This window comes from Vombatus ursinus, unplaced genomic scaffold (genome assembly GCF_900497805.2).
Source record: "Vombatus ursinus unplaced genomic scaffold, bare-nosed wombat genome assembly UNPS02014772.1, whole genome shotgun sequence".
In the NCBI taxonomy this organism is placed as follows: Eukaryota; Metazoa; Chordata; class Mammalia; order Diprotodontia; family Vombatidae; genus Vombatus; species Vombatus ursinus.
The window spans coordinates 3,317,803-3,335,824 of NW_020954550.1; the positions used below are offsets into that span (position 1 = coordinate 3,317,803).

The 18,022-nt window shown below is 33.8% G+C and overlaps 1 protein-coding gene across 1 annotated transcript in view; it reads right to left on the reverse strand.

Annotated features, from left to right (window-relative positions):
- The window catches only part of AP3B1 (adaptor related protein complex 3 subunit beta 1), a 338,444-nt gene that overhangs the window by 97,625 nt on the left and 222,797 nt on the right, over positions 1–18,022 (reverse strand). Inside the window, exons 19-21 of the mRNA XM_027863441.1 lie at positions 17,527–17,680; positions 14,845–14,986; positions 2,488–2,560 (exon numbers count right to left, since the gene is read on the reverse strand). Of these exons, the coding sequence (XP_027719242.1) occupies positions 2,488–2,560; positions 14,845–14,986; positions 17,527–17,680 (369 nt within the window). The remainder of the gene's footprint in view (positions 1–2,487; positions 2,561–14,844; positions 14,987–17,526; positions 17,681–18,022) is intronic.

Here is an 18,022-nt window from a genome sequence, read left to right on the forward strand (position 1 = left end):
CCTTACATCTAAGGGAGAGGGGAGGAAAAAGAAGAAAGGAGAAATAAAATTTGGAAATCAAAACTTTAAAGAAAAATGTTAAAAAATTGGGGGAAAAAAGAATGAAACAGAATGAAGGAAGAGTCAAAATTAGTGGTTAGATGAAGGGAGTAAATAAAGAGGAAAGAGTCATCTGGTGGTATCACTAGGAGAAACTACGAAGAACTTTGGTTAAGGAGTAGGTGAGTTTAAATTATAAGACATACAAGTGTCTAGGAGGGAGTTGAAAGTATAAAATTGACACTGGTGAGATGTCAGTCCCAGAGATGTAGATTTGGGAATCATCTGCACAGATACAATAGTTTCTAGACATAGGAGATGAGAAGGCTGATCCTTGATGCAATCCCACAGCTTGTGTTTGTGTTGGGAAAGGTGAGGTAAGCAAGGAAAGACAGACAGAGAAAGTATCATCCAAAACGTAATAAAAGAAACAGAATAATGCAATTTTCATGGAACCTATGGAGGTCAGAAGAGAGTCTGGGAGGTGGGGATTGGTGAGTGTTATATGTGAAGATTTCCTGCAAAAGGTTTTTTAATATGTCCAATTTGGCTGTTATTTTTAAAAGAGAAGCATACATCACATAAAAAATAATGATTTAGTCATTGAAATATGAATCCTGGAAAACCAGTTGGAACAAAAGACTTCTTTGCCTTCAGGAAAATCTATCCCTACAGACAAATTTTCATCCTTTCTTTGAATACACAATGAAAGCTATTTTATACAATGTGTCTTCCCCTTCAGCCATAGGTATCAAGAAACTCGGACACAAATTCAGCAGCAAACCACTGTAATTATCCTATATGCCCTTGACTCTTTTAGATTATTTCCTTCAAAGAAAAAAACCCCTCTATATATCCTATATTTTATATTTAATTATGAAAATGTCTAAATAAATCAATTAGAGGCAAGAAAAAACAGAACTGCTCCAGTGGAATAGAGATTATCTTGCAATGTGATAGCCATGCAAATTTACTCATCCTTCTCTCCTAATAACACTATTTAACCAAAGTGCCTGATAAATCACAGGTGTTTAATAAATGTTTATTGACTGATTAATAATGACAAAAATATCACACTTAAACTCAAATAGCACTTTACAGTTTTCAATATGCTTTCACATAAATTATTTCATTTGACTCTCACAATGATGCTCCTAACATAGGCAGATAGGATGCTCATTGTATAGATGAGTTCGGTGCTGCCATTGTTAGCATCTGACTTTATATGAAATGTTAACTGGAAAGGGAAAGCAATGCCCTATACTGAAGTGCTACCTCTGTCAACTTTCCCCCCAGTTTTGTAGGTGGTGGCAATGGCAACATATTCCTCATTTCTACACAGCAATGGTGCCAACAGTATTTTGTGAGATATAGGAACTTATTTGCTAAAGTTAGTATGAATTACCATAGCAAAATACCCTTAAATGATTTTTAAAAAAATTCTTCTACTTAATGATTTTATTTATGTAGGATGTCCCAAAAGTGTCAAGCAGTTTTAAGCTTTAAGAGCTCATACTGTTATTAATAAGACTTATTAATAAGACTTTTGGGACACTGTGTATTATGCAGCTGTAGTGATAATCTTAGAAGGAGGGCTAGGCCTGAAGTTTGGAAGACTTAGATTTAAATTTTGCCTCTTAAACTTACTAGCTGTGAGACCCTGGGCTAGTTATTTGTATTCTATGTGCCTCAGGCAACTCCCTAGAACTTGTCTACTAAGTTATGAGCTGTGGAAGGAGGTTCCCACTGAAGATATATCAGAGATCCTTCTCATATTTTCTTTTTTTTTTTTCAGCCAAAGACAAGGTTTATTAGAATATCCATCATATTGGGCAGACTCTTAAGGAGTCTGAACATTAGTGAATTATTGGTTTATTGGCTAGATTATAAGAATCTAAACAGTGGCTAGATTATAAGAATCTCAGCCGATCCTTCTCATATTTTCATAAGACAGCTATGGTGGTTAAAAAAACTATGAAGAGAGAAAAATAACTATCAGAATCAGGACAACAAAGAGGCAAAGTAGTCATCCTTCTAAGATACAACACAGAAAAAGGCACAATTAAAAAGACTTCTTTTATAGTAATTTTTCTAAATGGATATAATTTGAATACCAGAAAATCTCACTCTCACTGGCATGTTAATGTTTGTTTTATGGTGAGGGAAACAGCATCCATTCCAGGGAAGGCTCAGAAAGCCTCCAGTGGACAGTAGCACAGGATTTTCAAGCATTGTTTAGGGCCCACTATTATTGCTTTATCCTTTCTATGAAAAATAGAAATGTTCCCTAAAGGCCAAGACATATGACTGCAGAAAATCTATCTGGGCTTTTTACTCTATAAAGTATTCAACAGATGCCTACAACTGAATTAAAGAGAGATTTTGTAAAAATATATAGTCACAGTTGATCAAAAGGAAAATTACAAACTTAACAGATGTAATACTTACAGTCATCTAGATCTAGAAGAGAAACATCTTTTTTACTAGGCTTTCTTTCTGGCCAAGTTTTCTTCTCTTCTTTCTGTCAAAAGTAATACATATTTGATTTATTGTTACATATTTTGCCATTTAAAAACATTTTCCCCTAAATATGATAAAAAAATTGTGGCACTGTGCTCATTATTCACTCCTAACACAAAATATTTTTCAAATTAAGTTTAAGTTGCAAATTTTAAAATTTGGTACAAATGACTAGATGGTACCCCCACAAAAAAATCTCTAGCTAATGTTTAAAATACATATATTGTTTATAGATGAATGGATACTCAGCAGAAAACTTAAAGATTAAAACCAAAACAATTTTAAAACTGGACAAAATATTTTGCTAACATAAAAGTCATTTAATTCTTTGATAATGATAAAAATAATAAATAAAATTAAGTTTTCAAAATTTCAAAAATTTTCAAATAAGTTACAACTTTTTAATATGTGAAAATGATACTGTATGTGCTTATTTCTAAAAAAGAACACAGAACTCCTATCAGTTAACTGCTTTGGGAGTCCTGTTTTTCACTTGCCTTACTTGTATGTTACTACATTCTTATACATATTAGGGATTTTAATAAAGTTAAGAACAACTGTCCAAAATAAAAGACTTGAGAATAATACATACTACCTTTTTTCTTTTCAAAGAAAATAAATTTTACATGACAGAAGTATCCCAATTCAAAAAAGAGAATTGCACACAAAAAATTTACAAAAGAGGTAAAAAAAAAATTATAGCTATTTTACTCAAATTCACTTTAAAATTCAAAAACTCTGCTCCTCTTTGTCAGCAGCAACAAAATTAAAGAGCACTCATAGGAATGAGATTCAATTCCAGGAAAACTGGGTTTAAAAAAGAGTTTGCTTTTTAAAAAATTTTTCTAAGAAAAACTAAAGTTCCCTCACCAAACTATAACTAATGCCCTTGAATCTTCTCATTATATATTTTCACTCCATAAGCAATGAGACCCCTACTTCATGTATACCTCCAAACTATTACATAGATGGAAACATCAAAGTAACTCAACCATCAAAAAATCTTTCCAAGTGGGGATGAAAACACACACACACACACACACACACACACACACACACGATACTTAGTTTTATGCTTTCTCTCACCATTTTCCTTTAAACTATCCCTAATCTTCTGAAAATCAATCCATAATTAAGCTTAATTATCTAATGGTATCTTACTTTTAGAGTATTTCCCTCTGAGTAGCCAGTAAATGTCAGAAAAGTAAAGCCTGTAGTCATGTTTCTCCAAGTTAGACATGTCTCAAAGGACATAGCAGGTTTGTTTCACAAAGAAAAATAATCTGTGATTGCTAAAGTTTTAAATATATATTCCCTTGTTCTTAATCCAGAAGCTATAATCTTGGCCTGATCCTATAGGCCTTGCAGGCTTTAGAATCAGAAGAAGCATTCAGATAATTAGTCTATACCCCCTCCCAGGCTCCTGAGGATGAAAGTGAAACCCAGACAGTTCAAACTTAGTGCCTCTTCTACTGGGGATAAATTTGGTTGTAGCTATGCTAGACTAATCACTCATTTCTGAACCTTTAAGTCTCTTGTTTGGCTTATTGTGACTATGGTAAGAATCAGTTATTAATAAGCACATGAATTGCCTCAATTACACAGCACTTTTTTACTTATTTATTTATAGCCTGAGTTTTTCTTTAGAAATTATAAATCAATCAATTACCAAAGTATGTTAAAGTAATTACCAGATAGTTCAGGATCAAAATACTGACTCTTTTAAAAGTGGTCCTACGTTAATAACAGTTGTCATTTCCCCTATGCTGCCCTTGAAATCTGGAGCAGAAAGGGACTCCAGTTATGTCTCTTCTTGCTTTAATTTCAATGATAAATTTGTATGGGGTTTGCATTTTAGACAACTACATTTTCAAGGCCAGGAATAGGGAGGATTGGCGTGGGGGTGTCTTGGCCAGTTGAGAGTGACATAAAACAGCATTTATTCTAGAGTTCATAATTTATTGGTAAAGACTGAAAACTGACTTGAAAAAGACTTAAGAAACCTTAGTAAACAAGCACAAACTAAGTGCTGAGTAACCAAACAGGAACTCAGAAGGACTCACCAGAGCCAATGTTACTCTGTCTTTAAGAACTACATTCCTTTAAGTCATCCTGAGTTATAGGGATAGGAATGTTTTAAAAGTATTTACCAAGGGACAGCTAGGTGGCACAGTGGATAGAGCACCAGTCCTGGATTCAGGAGGACCTGAGTTCAAATCCGGCCTCAGACATATAACACTTACTAGCTGTGTGACCCTGGGCAAGTCACTTAAACCCCATTGCCTAACCAAATTAAAAAAAAAAAAAAAGGATTTACCAAAGGGAAAAAGTTTCACTTGAAACAAAAAATAAAACATCGCCATTCAAGGCCAACAAATTTAATCAAAGGAAAATAAATTAGAGCTGAAAGAGAACCTGAATACCATCTACCACCAGGGGTGGGGAACCTGCGGTCTCGAGGCCACATGTAGCTTTCTAGGTCCTTATGTGAGGCCTTTTGACTGAGTACAAGTTTTACAAACAAATCCTTTTATTAAGGGGATTTGTTCTGTGAAGTTTGGAGTCAGTCAAAGGGCCGCACTTGAGGACCTAGAGGGCCGCATGTGGCCTCAAGGCCGCAGGTTCCCTACCCCTGTGTCAACCCCTTCTTTTTAAAGATGAGAACACGAAGGCAAAACACAGAGAGAAGCAGAAGGGTCAAGATATTGTATCTGTTATGTGAATGATACATAAGCCAAATTAATTTAATATATGTAGAAGTTTCAAATAACTTCAAGGTTTACTTAATTACTAAATCAAATTTTTTTTCTCTGTATACTCCACCCATTCCCTTTTTCACCTCTTTTAAGAATGTATGTTTAGAGATCTATACAAGTTATTTGGGATGTGAGGGGATCATTACCATATAATTTAAGAAACAAAGAAAATAAAGATATTCACTCTTCATACTTTGCTACATATATACCACTTCTAATAATATCAGAAATTCCCAACAATTTTTCCTAAAATTGTAAAAGTTGAATGTCTCTAAACACATATTTCACTCAAATATTTTTCCTGTGTTGACAATTCAACATCAGCTAAATGAACATTCCTTTTTCTTCCTTAAAAATTTTAAGCTTCTTTTGTGTCGTCAAGTGAAAAATTGCCTTCATGTTCAGAATAAGTCGATGAAATTTTGGTTTCATGCCTGAGAGCCAAAAAGTTGTAAGTTACTGAAAACACAGACTCAGGAAGACAATCCCATCTCATCTAGGGTATCACTACTGTGCAAAAGCACAGAGCAAAAAAGAAGCTTAGTATCATGTGATATTTGAAAATGTTACACAGAGCAAAATGGGTGTAGTTTCCTATGAGTCACAACAGTACATGACCACCACCTGAAAAATTAGCAACTCATCAAATCAGGATCAAGGTAAAGCCTGTACTAAGTCTACATTTTATTTCCTACTACAGCTAAGAATATATAACAATATCTACTAAATACATATCATATCATATACATAGAACAAAGTCAAAAATGAAATCAGCAAGAGCTCTTATTAGAACTTAAAATACAAAGAAAAAAGCTCTCAAAAGGACAGAAATCATTGACTTTCTGGAAAGAGCAAATAACAGTGACTGAAATACAACATTAGCAACAGATAATGGTCATTTCTGCTGAATTGAAAAAGCCTTGCATTCCAAATCAAAGCTATAAAAAGCTTGTGATGTGCCTGGCATTTTCCTCTTACATTATATTTCATTGTTTATCTAAAAAAAAATTTTAAATCAAAACATTTTCTTATTTAAAGCATCTACTATGAAAAGAAAAATCTGAATTCTAAACAAAGAAGTTAAGAGCCATATTCCATCCAACATTCCTCCATTTGCAATTCATCTTGGTAATAGAGACAGAACCTGGGTAAATGCATATAGGAGTTGAAGCAGGAGATTTCTCTTGCTCAATGCATAATTCATGTGCTCCGCCTGCAAAGTGTGTAAAATGAGAATTTCACACCGCAGCATGAGCCAGGGAGCTGCAGAGAAAAGGCAGATGAAATCATATTTTACTGTGCGAATTTTATTTCTTACCCCACCAATGTTTATATAAAACCATCACTGACAAACCAAACGCATTGACAGATCACCCACTATTTCCATTGTGTTAGCACTTGAAAAGAGATCAGGCAGAAAGATAAGACAATTTGTTTGTGTATTTTTTTAAAAAAATATGGGACTGGGTTTTTAACAGCTGAACGACTGTATTAAACTTGTGTAAGAACAGTGGGAACTGCTCCTAAAATCTTAGCACAAAAATTTCTGACTATCAATATACCTTCCTCAAATCTGCATTTTGTTTGTATGCTATCTGATTATACCTTTGAACACTTCGAAGGATCCACATTTTTAAATGGAATACAAAGCCACAGTTTTAGGATATCAAACCCTCTGCTTAAGGCATCTCAAGTTATTGAAAGTGGCGGGGGGTGGGGGGGGAGAAACAGGTCTCTCAAATAGCTATTAAGTTTCAAATGGGAGCATACACAAAAATGTGTACTACACCTGTAAAGATTTTTGCCTATTCTCAACACTCACTTTCATTCTAATAAAAGTGGCAGACAGGATACATAGACGTGACATGACAATGTACTTCATGTGAAGAAGATATCATAAAAAAGTTTTTAATCTTAAAATTATAAAATGGGATAAATATTATGTAAAGTTCAGTAAACTAATAGTCAACGCTGAAATCCAGGACACAGTTCAATGCTAATTTCTAGTGTTATAAGGCAAGATATTTGGAGACTTCATAGGGCAAATATTTGCATGAAATATTTTCAATTAGAGTTGTCAAGGCAACCTATTGAATCTCATGCTTCCATGCAAAGTATGTACAGCTGATAAAATCAATATGAAATTTTAAACCAGAATGCACTGTGAACTCCAAAGTACTTTCCATTTGTTAAAATTCAGTAAAAACTGAACTACTGTGTATTCAACTTACAGAATGTCTTAAGATAGTTACATAAAAATCTATAGTCTTCAAAATCCACAAATTTTATGTCACTATCAAAGAATTAACCCTTTTAAAAACCCTGTTCCTCAAACATAACTAAAATATGGCTGAATAAAGTCTCCCTGGGAAATTTTCCTAATCCTTCTATATATGATTTATTTGGTACAACATTCACAGAATTAATCTGCTTTAATCAATGATAATTTTCAATTTGTCAGGTCTTAATGACATGTTAAGGCTAGCCATCTAATTTTATAGTGGAAAGAGTACAAGTATAGGAGCAATTTCTGTGTATGCATCTTCAACTGGAGCATAGTGACATGTATCCAAAAGGTCTCCTTAGTCTGTGATGACGACGGCAGCGGACAACCACACTTATAACACTGCCATGTATTCAGATGCCACTTAATTGTTTAGATGATCAAAAGACAGATTATTGTTAAATCTTAACCAAAGCATTGTGAAGTCAGTTATTTTCAGGATCCTATGCATGTCAGTAGTAATACAAATTTTTTAAAAGGTCTGGATGTGAGATACTTTTTATAACTAGATAAATGCATTAAGTTATTTCACATAGATAGTTTTAACTCTACACAAAATGACACCCATTTACACAGGATTCATATGAAAATTCTCTATCCAGGACAATGAAAAAACATGTAAGCTAAGGAATAAAAATCTTTTCATAGGAAATGCATTATTATTTTCTTATCGGTGTTATCTAAAGCAGTAGTGTCAACTCAAATAGAAATGGGGGCCACTAAATTATACATAAGGATCTCTGTGGGCCATATTCTGGCTTAGCTTTTAAACATAATATTATTTATGCTTTATTGTATTTTTATTTATTTTATTAAATATTGCCCAATTATGTTTTACTATGACTTGGGGAACACTTGGGAATGTTTGTCAGCTGTGTTTGACAACTCTGATTTAAAGAATCAGTGGTTGGCACTTGAATTACTATTATTTGGTTAAGATATTTTGCACATAGTTAGAAATACTATACTGTAGTTAAATATATGAGTAAAGGACTAACCTGAAGATGGGTACCATTTCTAGCAAAGGGAAGCTTTTTAAAAGACGTTAATTTAAACATAACCTTCACCATCTGTTCTATTCATAATATTAACTAAGAATAAAATATAACATAATTATATCAGGGATATCAGATAAAGTGATATAAATGTAAATCTCTTTTTGCCATCACTGATTTGTCTGCCGACCTTTTTACAAAGGAAAACAGTTTAATTGTTATGAAAAAAAATTCTGGTAATGAATTAATGTATTCAAAAACCTTCAAAAAGAATGCAGCATCATTCACATGTATTTTTACTTTGTTAATTAAATTATTATATTCCATAAGTAAACTACATAAATTAGCAATCAACAAACATTTATTAAAGCTTCACTATGTGCAAAACACTGCGCTATGTGCTTGGGATACAAAGACAAAGATAAATAGTCTCTGCACTCAAGGAGCTGACATATTATCAAGTGAAATGATGTGTGTATGAATATGTGTACAAACAAATATAAATTTATGCATCATATATAATACAGAGATATACACATATGTATATTTATTTTATCCATATGCACTGTGTGAATGTATGTGTATTATGTGTAAATTTATAGTAATTACAGGGAGCAGGAGGGAGGTAGAGGCACAAGCAACTGGAAAGACCAAGAAAGGTATCATGTAGAAGCTGGCGCTTAGAGTTGGGATTTGGAGGAAACCAGGGATTCTAGGAAATAGAGAGTACACTCCAGGTTTGGGGGATATCCTGTGCAAGACATAGAGATGAGTGATGGAGCATCATGAAGGAGAGATAGCAAGAAAGCAGATTATGTATATAAACAATTCAACAATCTACCTCTACTTCTACTTATGTGCTGAATGGAATTAGAGAATGTTAAGTGTTATGTTAAGTCTACTTCAATTAATGTTAATTTAATCAGAATTTGGCCTTCCCTGCACTGAGGCAACCCTTTTACTCCTTAATTGACTATCCCTCTCCTCACAAAGATTTTCTCTTTTAACTTAAACCTTTTTTTCTCTCCTCAAACCATCCACATCTACCACTACCTCCACTGTTTCAGCTGAAGACTTCACCTCATCTCATCTCATGTTTTGCTGCAGGAAAAAGAGACTATTCACAATAAGAGCACTATCGTATCACCTACATCTCACACCCTCCCTCTGGCATCATCTCCCACTTTCCTCCTTTCCTCCAGTCTTCATTAAGGCCAATCTTTCTACACGTGCTCTTAATTTCAGCCTTCTCTTTTTCTCCAGCAGACTGCTTCTTCAGTCCTCTCTTCCATCTCTCTCTTAATTTCTTCCTATCTATTGTTTTCTTCCCTGCTGCCTACAAAGATACCTCATATCTCTCATATTCTTAAAAAACCCTCACTAGACACTGCCAAAGGAAATGAGTGCCACAGAATGGATGCTTTCAAACTGTGGTGCTAGAAAAGACTTTTGAGGTACCTTTGGACAGGAAAGAGATCAAATCAGTCAATACTTAAAGAAATTAACTCAGACTATTCACTGGAAGGTCAAATACCGAAGCTGAAGTTTAAATGCTTTGGCCACATAATGAGAAGACAGGACTCAGTGAAAAAGACCCAGATGTTAGGAAAGATTAAAAGTAAAAGGAGAAGAGGACAGCTGAGGATGAGATGAACGGAAGCAATAAACATGAACTTGGACAGACTTTTGGAAATAGTGGACGTCAGAAGGGCCTGGCATGCTATGGTCCATGGTGTCATGAAGAGCTGGAAACAACAACAAAGACCCTATCTTCCCCATGAATTATTGGGCTATTACATTCCTCCCATTAAGAGCCAAACTCCTTGAAAAAGCTGTGCACATTCATTGCCTCAGCTTCCTCTTTTCACTCCTCAACCCTTTGCAACCTGTCTTCAGACCTGATCAGGTAAGTGAAACTTCTCTCTTCAAAGCTACCAATCAGTCAACCAATCAATTAACAAGAATTTATTAAGCATTTACCATGTACCAGGCATCTATGTTAGGTTCTGAGGATACAAAGAAAAAGTACCACGGTACTTGCTCAAGGAGCTTAAGCTCTAATAGATGACCTTAACCCTTGTTGAACGTGATGGTCTTTTTCTCAGCGTTCATCATCATTGATTTCTCTGCAGCATTTAACTCTGCTAACCATCTTCTCCTCATAAATAATCTATCTTCTATGGGTTGGTTTTTTTTTGTGGTACTACTCTATCCTGGTTCTCTTCCCACTTGACCAGAACACCTCAGTCTCCACTGCTTGATCATCACCCACCGCACACCATAATCTGTAGGTATATTCAAAGGCTGTGTTCTGGGCCCTCTTCCTCTTTTCTCTGTACACATTTTCACTTAGTGACTCAACTCACACAGGCTTAATTATCACTTCTATGTAGATGACTCCCAAATCCTTATTTCTGTCATCACCAGTTTCCAACTGGATGTCCTATAGATGTTTCAAAGTTAATATATGGCAAAACATAACTCATAAATTTTTCTCTCACTCCCTTATGAATTTCCCTATTTCTGTCAAAGGCACTACCATTCTTCCAATACCCCAGGGTCTCAAACCAGGTGTTATCTTTAACTCTTAACTTCCTCTTAATCTCATATGTTCAGTCAGTTGCCAACAGCTGCCATTTCTTTCCTCAATTCTGACCTCTTTTGCACCTCAAATTTATTCTGCTACTGAGACTACTGCAGTGACCTCCTAACTGATCTCCCGACCTCAAAAGCTCTTCCCATTCCCCAAGGTACCAAAAGGAGTCTCCTAAAGCACAGGTCTAACCATGTCACTACTCTACTCAATAAATTTCAGTGTCTTCCTACTAACTCAAGGATAAGAATAAAATCTTCAATAACATTTAAAGTCCTTTATTACCTGATCCCAAACTTTCTTCTTAGTGTCACTACATAAATGTTACTCTCCTTCCTGCATTCTACAGTTCAGGTAGAATGGCCATCTTGCCATTCTTCATATATGGTACTACCTTTCTTATTTACATGCATTTGCTCTGGCTGTCCTCCATTTCTGGAAAGCAATGCAACTCATCTCCAACTTATTTCCCTTAAGATTTAGGTGCAAGTACCTTTTCCTCATGAAGTTGTTCCTGATCTCCCCAGCAGCTGGTGCTCTCTCCTAAAACTATCCTGTAATCTATACATTCTTTCCATAATTATATATGTCATACTATGCCACATAGAATATATATACACACACACACACATATATAAAATGTAAGCTCTTTTGAGGGCAGGGTCTGTTTCTTTTTATAAATATTTATATAAAACAAATTAACAGAGGAAAGGCAGTAGAATTAAGATGGGTTGGGAAAGGCTTCTTGATCTAAATCTAAATGTACATCTATTTTTATATTATTTCATTTAATCCTCACAACATTATGATGTGGGCACGGGTAACACCATCACCATAAGAAGCTGCTTTACATAGCCAAAAGATCACACCTCCTAACTCAGAGGACCAAAAACTGAATTAAGGATTTTTAAACATATCAATAGGGTGACCCAAACTTTGAGAAATGCTCTAACGTCCCATTTTCATGCTCAATTCTCCTGAACACACAATCCCAGGGGTAAACAGAACATGCAGAAATGAGAAAAAAGGATTTGGGGAAGTTTGAAGATTTTAAGTAAATAAATTTCCATACACTTTATCATACTAAATTAAGTATCAAGGTAAGACAAAAGTGTCAAACTCCTGCCTTCATTGTTAATATTTGGAGCAGAAGTCATTATACATGATAATAACAAGTTTCTCCCATTTGACAAATGCCCAAATAAATTATTTAAAGGCAAAGTATAGTAAAGCAATTTACATAAGAAATAATCACTTGCAGAGAAGATACCAAGCGTTGGTAATTTCTCCTAAAAAAGATATAACTGAGTGAAAGGGAAGGGGACTTAGGGAAGGAAGTAATTATACTCACCTGAGAGATTTTAAAGTAAGTTTTATCTAGTTTAAAATGGACAAAAAAGATGCTCATGATATAGGAAAAACCTTTTTATAAGCAATTACATGGACATATTGATCAATCAACAATCATTATTAAGTGTAATCCAGTATGGATTCCTAAACTTTACTAAGAGCAACAGCCTGGATTGTTTTGTAATGACTTTCTATATGCAGAGTGACAATTCAACACAAGATAGTCATGGTTATAACAGGAATTCTATGGGCCTTAATCTTAATAACTCTTGCTCAATTTTTTCTTTTCTTTTTCTTTTTTTTTTTTTTTGGTGGTATAAAGTAGACAGATACAAAAAGGTAAAGGATAAACTCAGCACACTAACCTCCTCTGTACCCCTTCACCTATCATTACCTTCACAAACTCCTTTGCCAAAAAAGAAAACAAATTCTACAATTAGCTATGAATCATGAAGGGCATATCTTTTCACTCTAATCTCCCTATACATTCTTTCCCCCTCCTCAATCAAGAATAACATATTTGGATAACAAGTACCAAAGAATAGCTTGTGTATGGTAAACCACCACACTGATCACACAAGAGGGGAACTCTAGGAAAATTCCACATGCTAGAAAATGTCCACCCATAATCAATAAAACCACTTAAGAAAAACTCAATTAAGACATACGCATTTAACATTCTACCGTTTTATTATTATTTTCAGATCATTTCCCAAACAATGGTTTTTTGGTCTGTGCGGTATTTAATGTTAATTAGAGCATCTGCAATAATTTTTTTAAATATTTAATTCTTCTTGGTAATTTGGTATGAAGACAATGAGATACTAAATTCAATGATAATGTCCTAATGAACTTTCATATATAGATGAATTAATAGACTAATTCTAAAATTCCTAAAACTGTCATTTATTTGAGTACTGAAAATGAACAATCTAGAGGCAATGAATATAAGAATTCTTAAGACTAAAAATTAATCTCAGTGCACAATATAATTTATAAACTCTAATCTAAATTTGCAATTGTACTACATACAAAAATATATAAAATGAAGTGATATGACAAATAATGAACAACAAGAAAATGCCTGTATTCTTTAAGGAATAATTGCATGGGGGAAGGCGGCTGACTGCTTTGATAAATTCATTTATATCCATGATTATCACTCAACATACTAAAAAAATTCCAAATGAATGCAACGAACTAAATAAAAAAATAAGAACAAACATACTAAGATCAATAGTAAGTTTAACTAAATTTTCAGTTTTTTGAGTAACAGGTTATGCAGAACAGCAGCATTTGAAGTCTAGCATCACTGATATTATCTCTGCACAGAAGAGGGCTTGATAGTGAAGGAAAAGAGATAATTTTTCTCATATATAAAAGCTTTGCATTGATATGCTTAACTTTCTTTAGCAGTTTAATGCTACAATGGAATGTTCAAAACATTTCTATCAAAAAGGTGCATTTATTTTTTTAAATATTCAATTATATATTTATCAGCTGGTAAAATAATTTGAACTATCATTCTTTTTTTACAACACCCAGAATAGTCATACTTTTCTTCTCAAGAATTTTGTTCATATACCCCTCTCAACACCCTACTGATGCTAAGACCGTAAAATGATTACTCCTTCTAGTAAGTACTCTCTCCAAGTTCATGGGGGTAGGAAGAAGTGGACCAAAGACACAAGACATAAGCAAAGCCCTTCCTTCACCTGAATTCAGTGATAAGAATGAGCATGAAATGTAGCCTGGCATAGTGGACAAAGAGATGGCTTTGAAGACACGAAGACCTGGATTCAAATACCTTTGGCATGGACTGGCAGTGTGAGCCTAAGACAGTGTGCCAGCATGCAATAGTAGAAAGAGTTTCTCCTTCTTAGAAGTTCGTATTACCAATGAAACCCCAGGCACAGTTCTTATCCCTAACATTTGCACTGATTAAATGGAATATTATAAAAACAAAACAAAAAAATTTTACAATGACTTCCTCTTACACTTCCTCATTTTTATCTGCCCAGGAAACCTAAAGAGAAAAGATTCCTGGATTGGCTTATGAGGAAAGCTAAATGTAAAAAGCAAGTTACAGAAATAATTGTGCTTTTCTGACATTAAATGTAATTTATTTCAACATAATATGGGATCCTATAGTACATGAAAACTCAGACCAAAAGCTAAATAGGACTTTTCTCCTTGAATTTTAAAGTTTTCCAATAATTTTAAAAAATAAATGCATTGATCCCTAAGAAAATGATTTGTTAGAATATTCATGTCCAAAAATAAACTATCCTACACCAAAGATCTCACCTTACTCAGTTTTTTTGACTCATAGTCACTTTCTGTGTCTGATTCAGAATCTGAAGAATTTTCCTCTGTTGAACTAGAGTCAGAATCAGAAGAATCAGATGATTTCAATTTAGTATTTGTCTTCTCATCAGCATCAGAATCACTGTAAAACAATATGTAATGTAAGTTTGTCATTATTTAAAGATAAACATGTTTGTAAAATCCTCCAAATGAAAAATGAAAAGAAACAACTGCACTATTTGTTCTATGAATTTACTAGGCATACAAATTTTAAAGAACCTTTACTAAATCAGAGTGTCATAACCTCTGTTTAGTACATGAAAAGATATTTCAAGGTGGCTCACAAATTCAGAACATATTAATGGAATGATAATGTAGATGGTGTTATCTATCACTAGGGAAATCATTATCCATAAACTCATCAATTACATTAAAAGTCATATATACTTCAAATCCGATAGCTAGAAAAGGTCATAAAATAACACTAAACAATGTCATCAATAACAGTGCAAAAATAATTAATGGCTGTTGAAACTAAGTTTACTGAGTTTATCAAAAAAATACATTCACTGTATTTAGGTTTTGATTCTGAAATGGCGAATTTTAAAAATTAGTCACTGTTTCAATTTAAGTACACACACATATATAAATTTACTTATATGTGATTTTAAAAGAAATTCTAAAATGCAAAGACACAAGAAATGCAACACATATGACTAGATCTTGGCCCAACCAGATTGTGATTTTTCAGCTACTGTACACATCAATATAGAAGAAGGTAGTTAAATATAAACTCTCTAACTCAGCAATGTTTATGACAAAGTATTTGACACTGAGGTCTAAAAAGGGCATATGAAGAGGCAGTCATGAACCCCCAGCGTGTTTTGTTCCTTCCACTCAGCACAAGTGATTTACTTTATTAATGAAATATTTTAGGTTTTGTATGCCTAAACATTTTATGGAAAGTGAAAACTATATGGCACCTTTAAAAATAATTCTTCAAAGCACCTTTGTTTTTCAAAATTTATTAATACTGCACTTCTTGCAAGAAGGAGAAAGAAAACTTTAAAAACGATAAGAAATATAAAAAACAAAGCTGGAAAGGAAATCAATTCTTTCCTACAACTGACTTCTGTGGAACAAATATAATTACTTTTTCTTTAATAGAACCATGAAACAATGGCAGAGGGACATACAATTTATATATGAAGGCTGAAATATGTATATGCATTTTGGACAAATTAAGAAAATTGAAATTCCTCATATTTTGGGACTTTTTAAAAATCCATTTTTAAAAATTCTTATTTACATTCTATTGTTTTAAGCAAACATTTCTTCTCATAAGATAAACCATTTTTTTCAGATTCAAACATACCTGAAGAGAATAGGTTATTTTTATGGAAAATACTTCGTACACATTTATAAACTTTCAAGAAATATTCAAAAGCATTTAAAAATGATATAGTGCTACAAAAGTATAAAGAGATAAAACACTGAAAAAATATTACATGAAACAATTTTTACATCTGAAATATTACCAGTCATAGTTATATCTGTCTTTTACTACTGATAAAGTAACCAATGAGAAAATTTTCTGTTAAGAGAAAGCAATTATGAGCTGAATGTTACTCCTTTGTTTCAACAAGTGAATGATTTTTAACTTCTACCTTTAAGATGAGACTTTCAAGTTAAAAGTACTATTTTATTATGCATCACTCAATTTTGATGGGTAATTATTGTTTACCTTACTGCTTAGAGTTTCAGATGTTAATCTAATGAAAAGAATTTACTGGTAACTAGCTTTTTAACTTTGCAATGATGAAAAGCCTGTATTAATTTAACCTACAGATTTCATTTGTTCTGAACAGGAAAAACAATATAAATCACTTTTAAAATCATTAAATCCTGACTTAAATTAATAAAGTCATAATTAGGGCATTATGCTGTGTTTGTTATGGAAGTGGCAGGGCGAGCTGCTTTAATTACTGTCTGTAATAAAAGGAGCAGAGTGCGTACTGCGCCCCAATCAGCGCTGTCAGCCACGACTGAGCTGAGCTGCAAACTCATCAAGTGAGCTGGCATCAGAGTAAAGGGTGATCATGTCTGCACAGGCCACTTGCTGACAGCAGTGGAGGAAACAGATTCATAAAATCCAAGGGATTAGCCCCAATTACTCAAAATTTTAATGATACTTTAACACATGATAATGTTGTTGATAATGGGCAATCTTAAAAAGCGCTAACACTTAAATATCTTCTGACCGTCTCCCTTCACAGCCCCTGACTCTAATATTTGGATCATAATCTTTTTAATATAACATTATTTAGAAAAATCAATTGTCTTAGTTACATAATGGCAAAGTGTTGAAGGATTTAATTTCAGCCCTCAGCAAAATTGCTGCAAAAGGTAATTAAGTGTTTCACACCTACTGCTTGATCACTTAGCTCGGCCTCCCAAGGTTATACCAATTTTCCAAAAGCAACCCCCAAGATTTGCTCAAGTTAAAAATGGAATCTAAGCATTATGACAGTTTAAATATGGTCCACTACTATGTTATATTAATTCAAACAAATGCAACAACCACATTAATTTATTTACTTTCTCAACTATGGAGAAATATTAATTTGGGAAGAATATCACAGACAAGTGTTGATTTTAAAACGTGATAAAATCTCTATTTACCTTTGTTCTGTAGTTTTAGACTTGTGCTTGGCTACTTGATTTTTGTTGTCTAAATCTGATTCGCTGTCACTCTCATCAGAGGAGTATTCACTACTCTCCTCACTGCTGCCTTCTTCCTTTTCTTCATCTTCACTTTCACTTTCAGATTCACTCTCTGAAGAGGAAAAAAAAAGGAAGAGGAAAAATCTTTGCTCTTCTGTATCCTACATTTTATAAGAAAGGAAATACTGGTCTAGTTGCTCACTGTAGTAGGCACATGGCCCTGGACTCATGGAGGTCATGTGCAACAACATAAGCCCAACAGGTCCTACACCAAGGTAGATCAGCTTAGAGGAGGCAAAGGGTGGCAACCTTTGTATCCCTTGTCTAAGGACAAACTGACCTATGTTTGGAAAGGCTCGTCATCAAATGTTACCACTCTGAGGTGATTATTTTTGGTTTTGTTTTTAGTTCCAGCAGCTCAAGAAACAATCTACTTCTCTAAGGAGTAATGGTT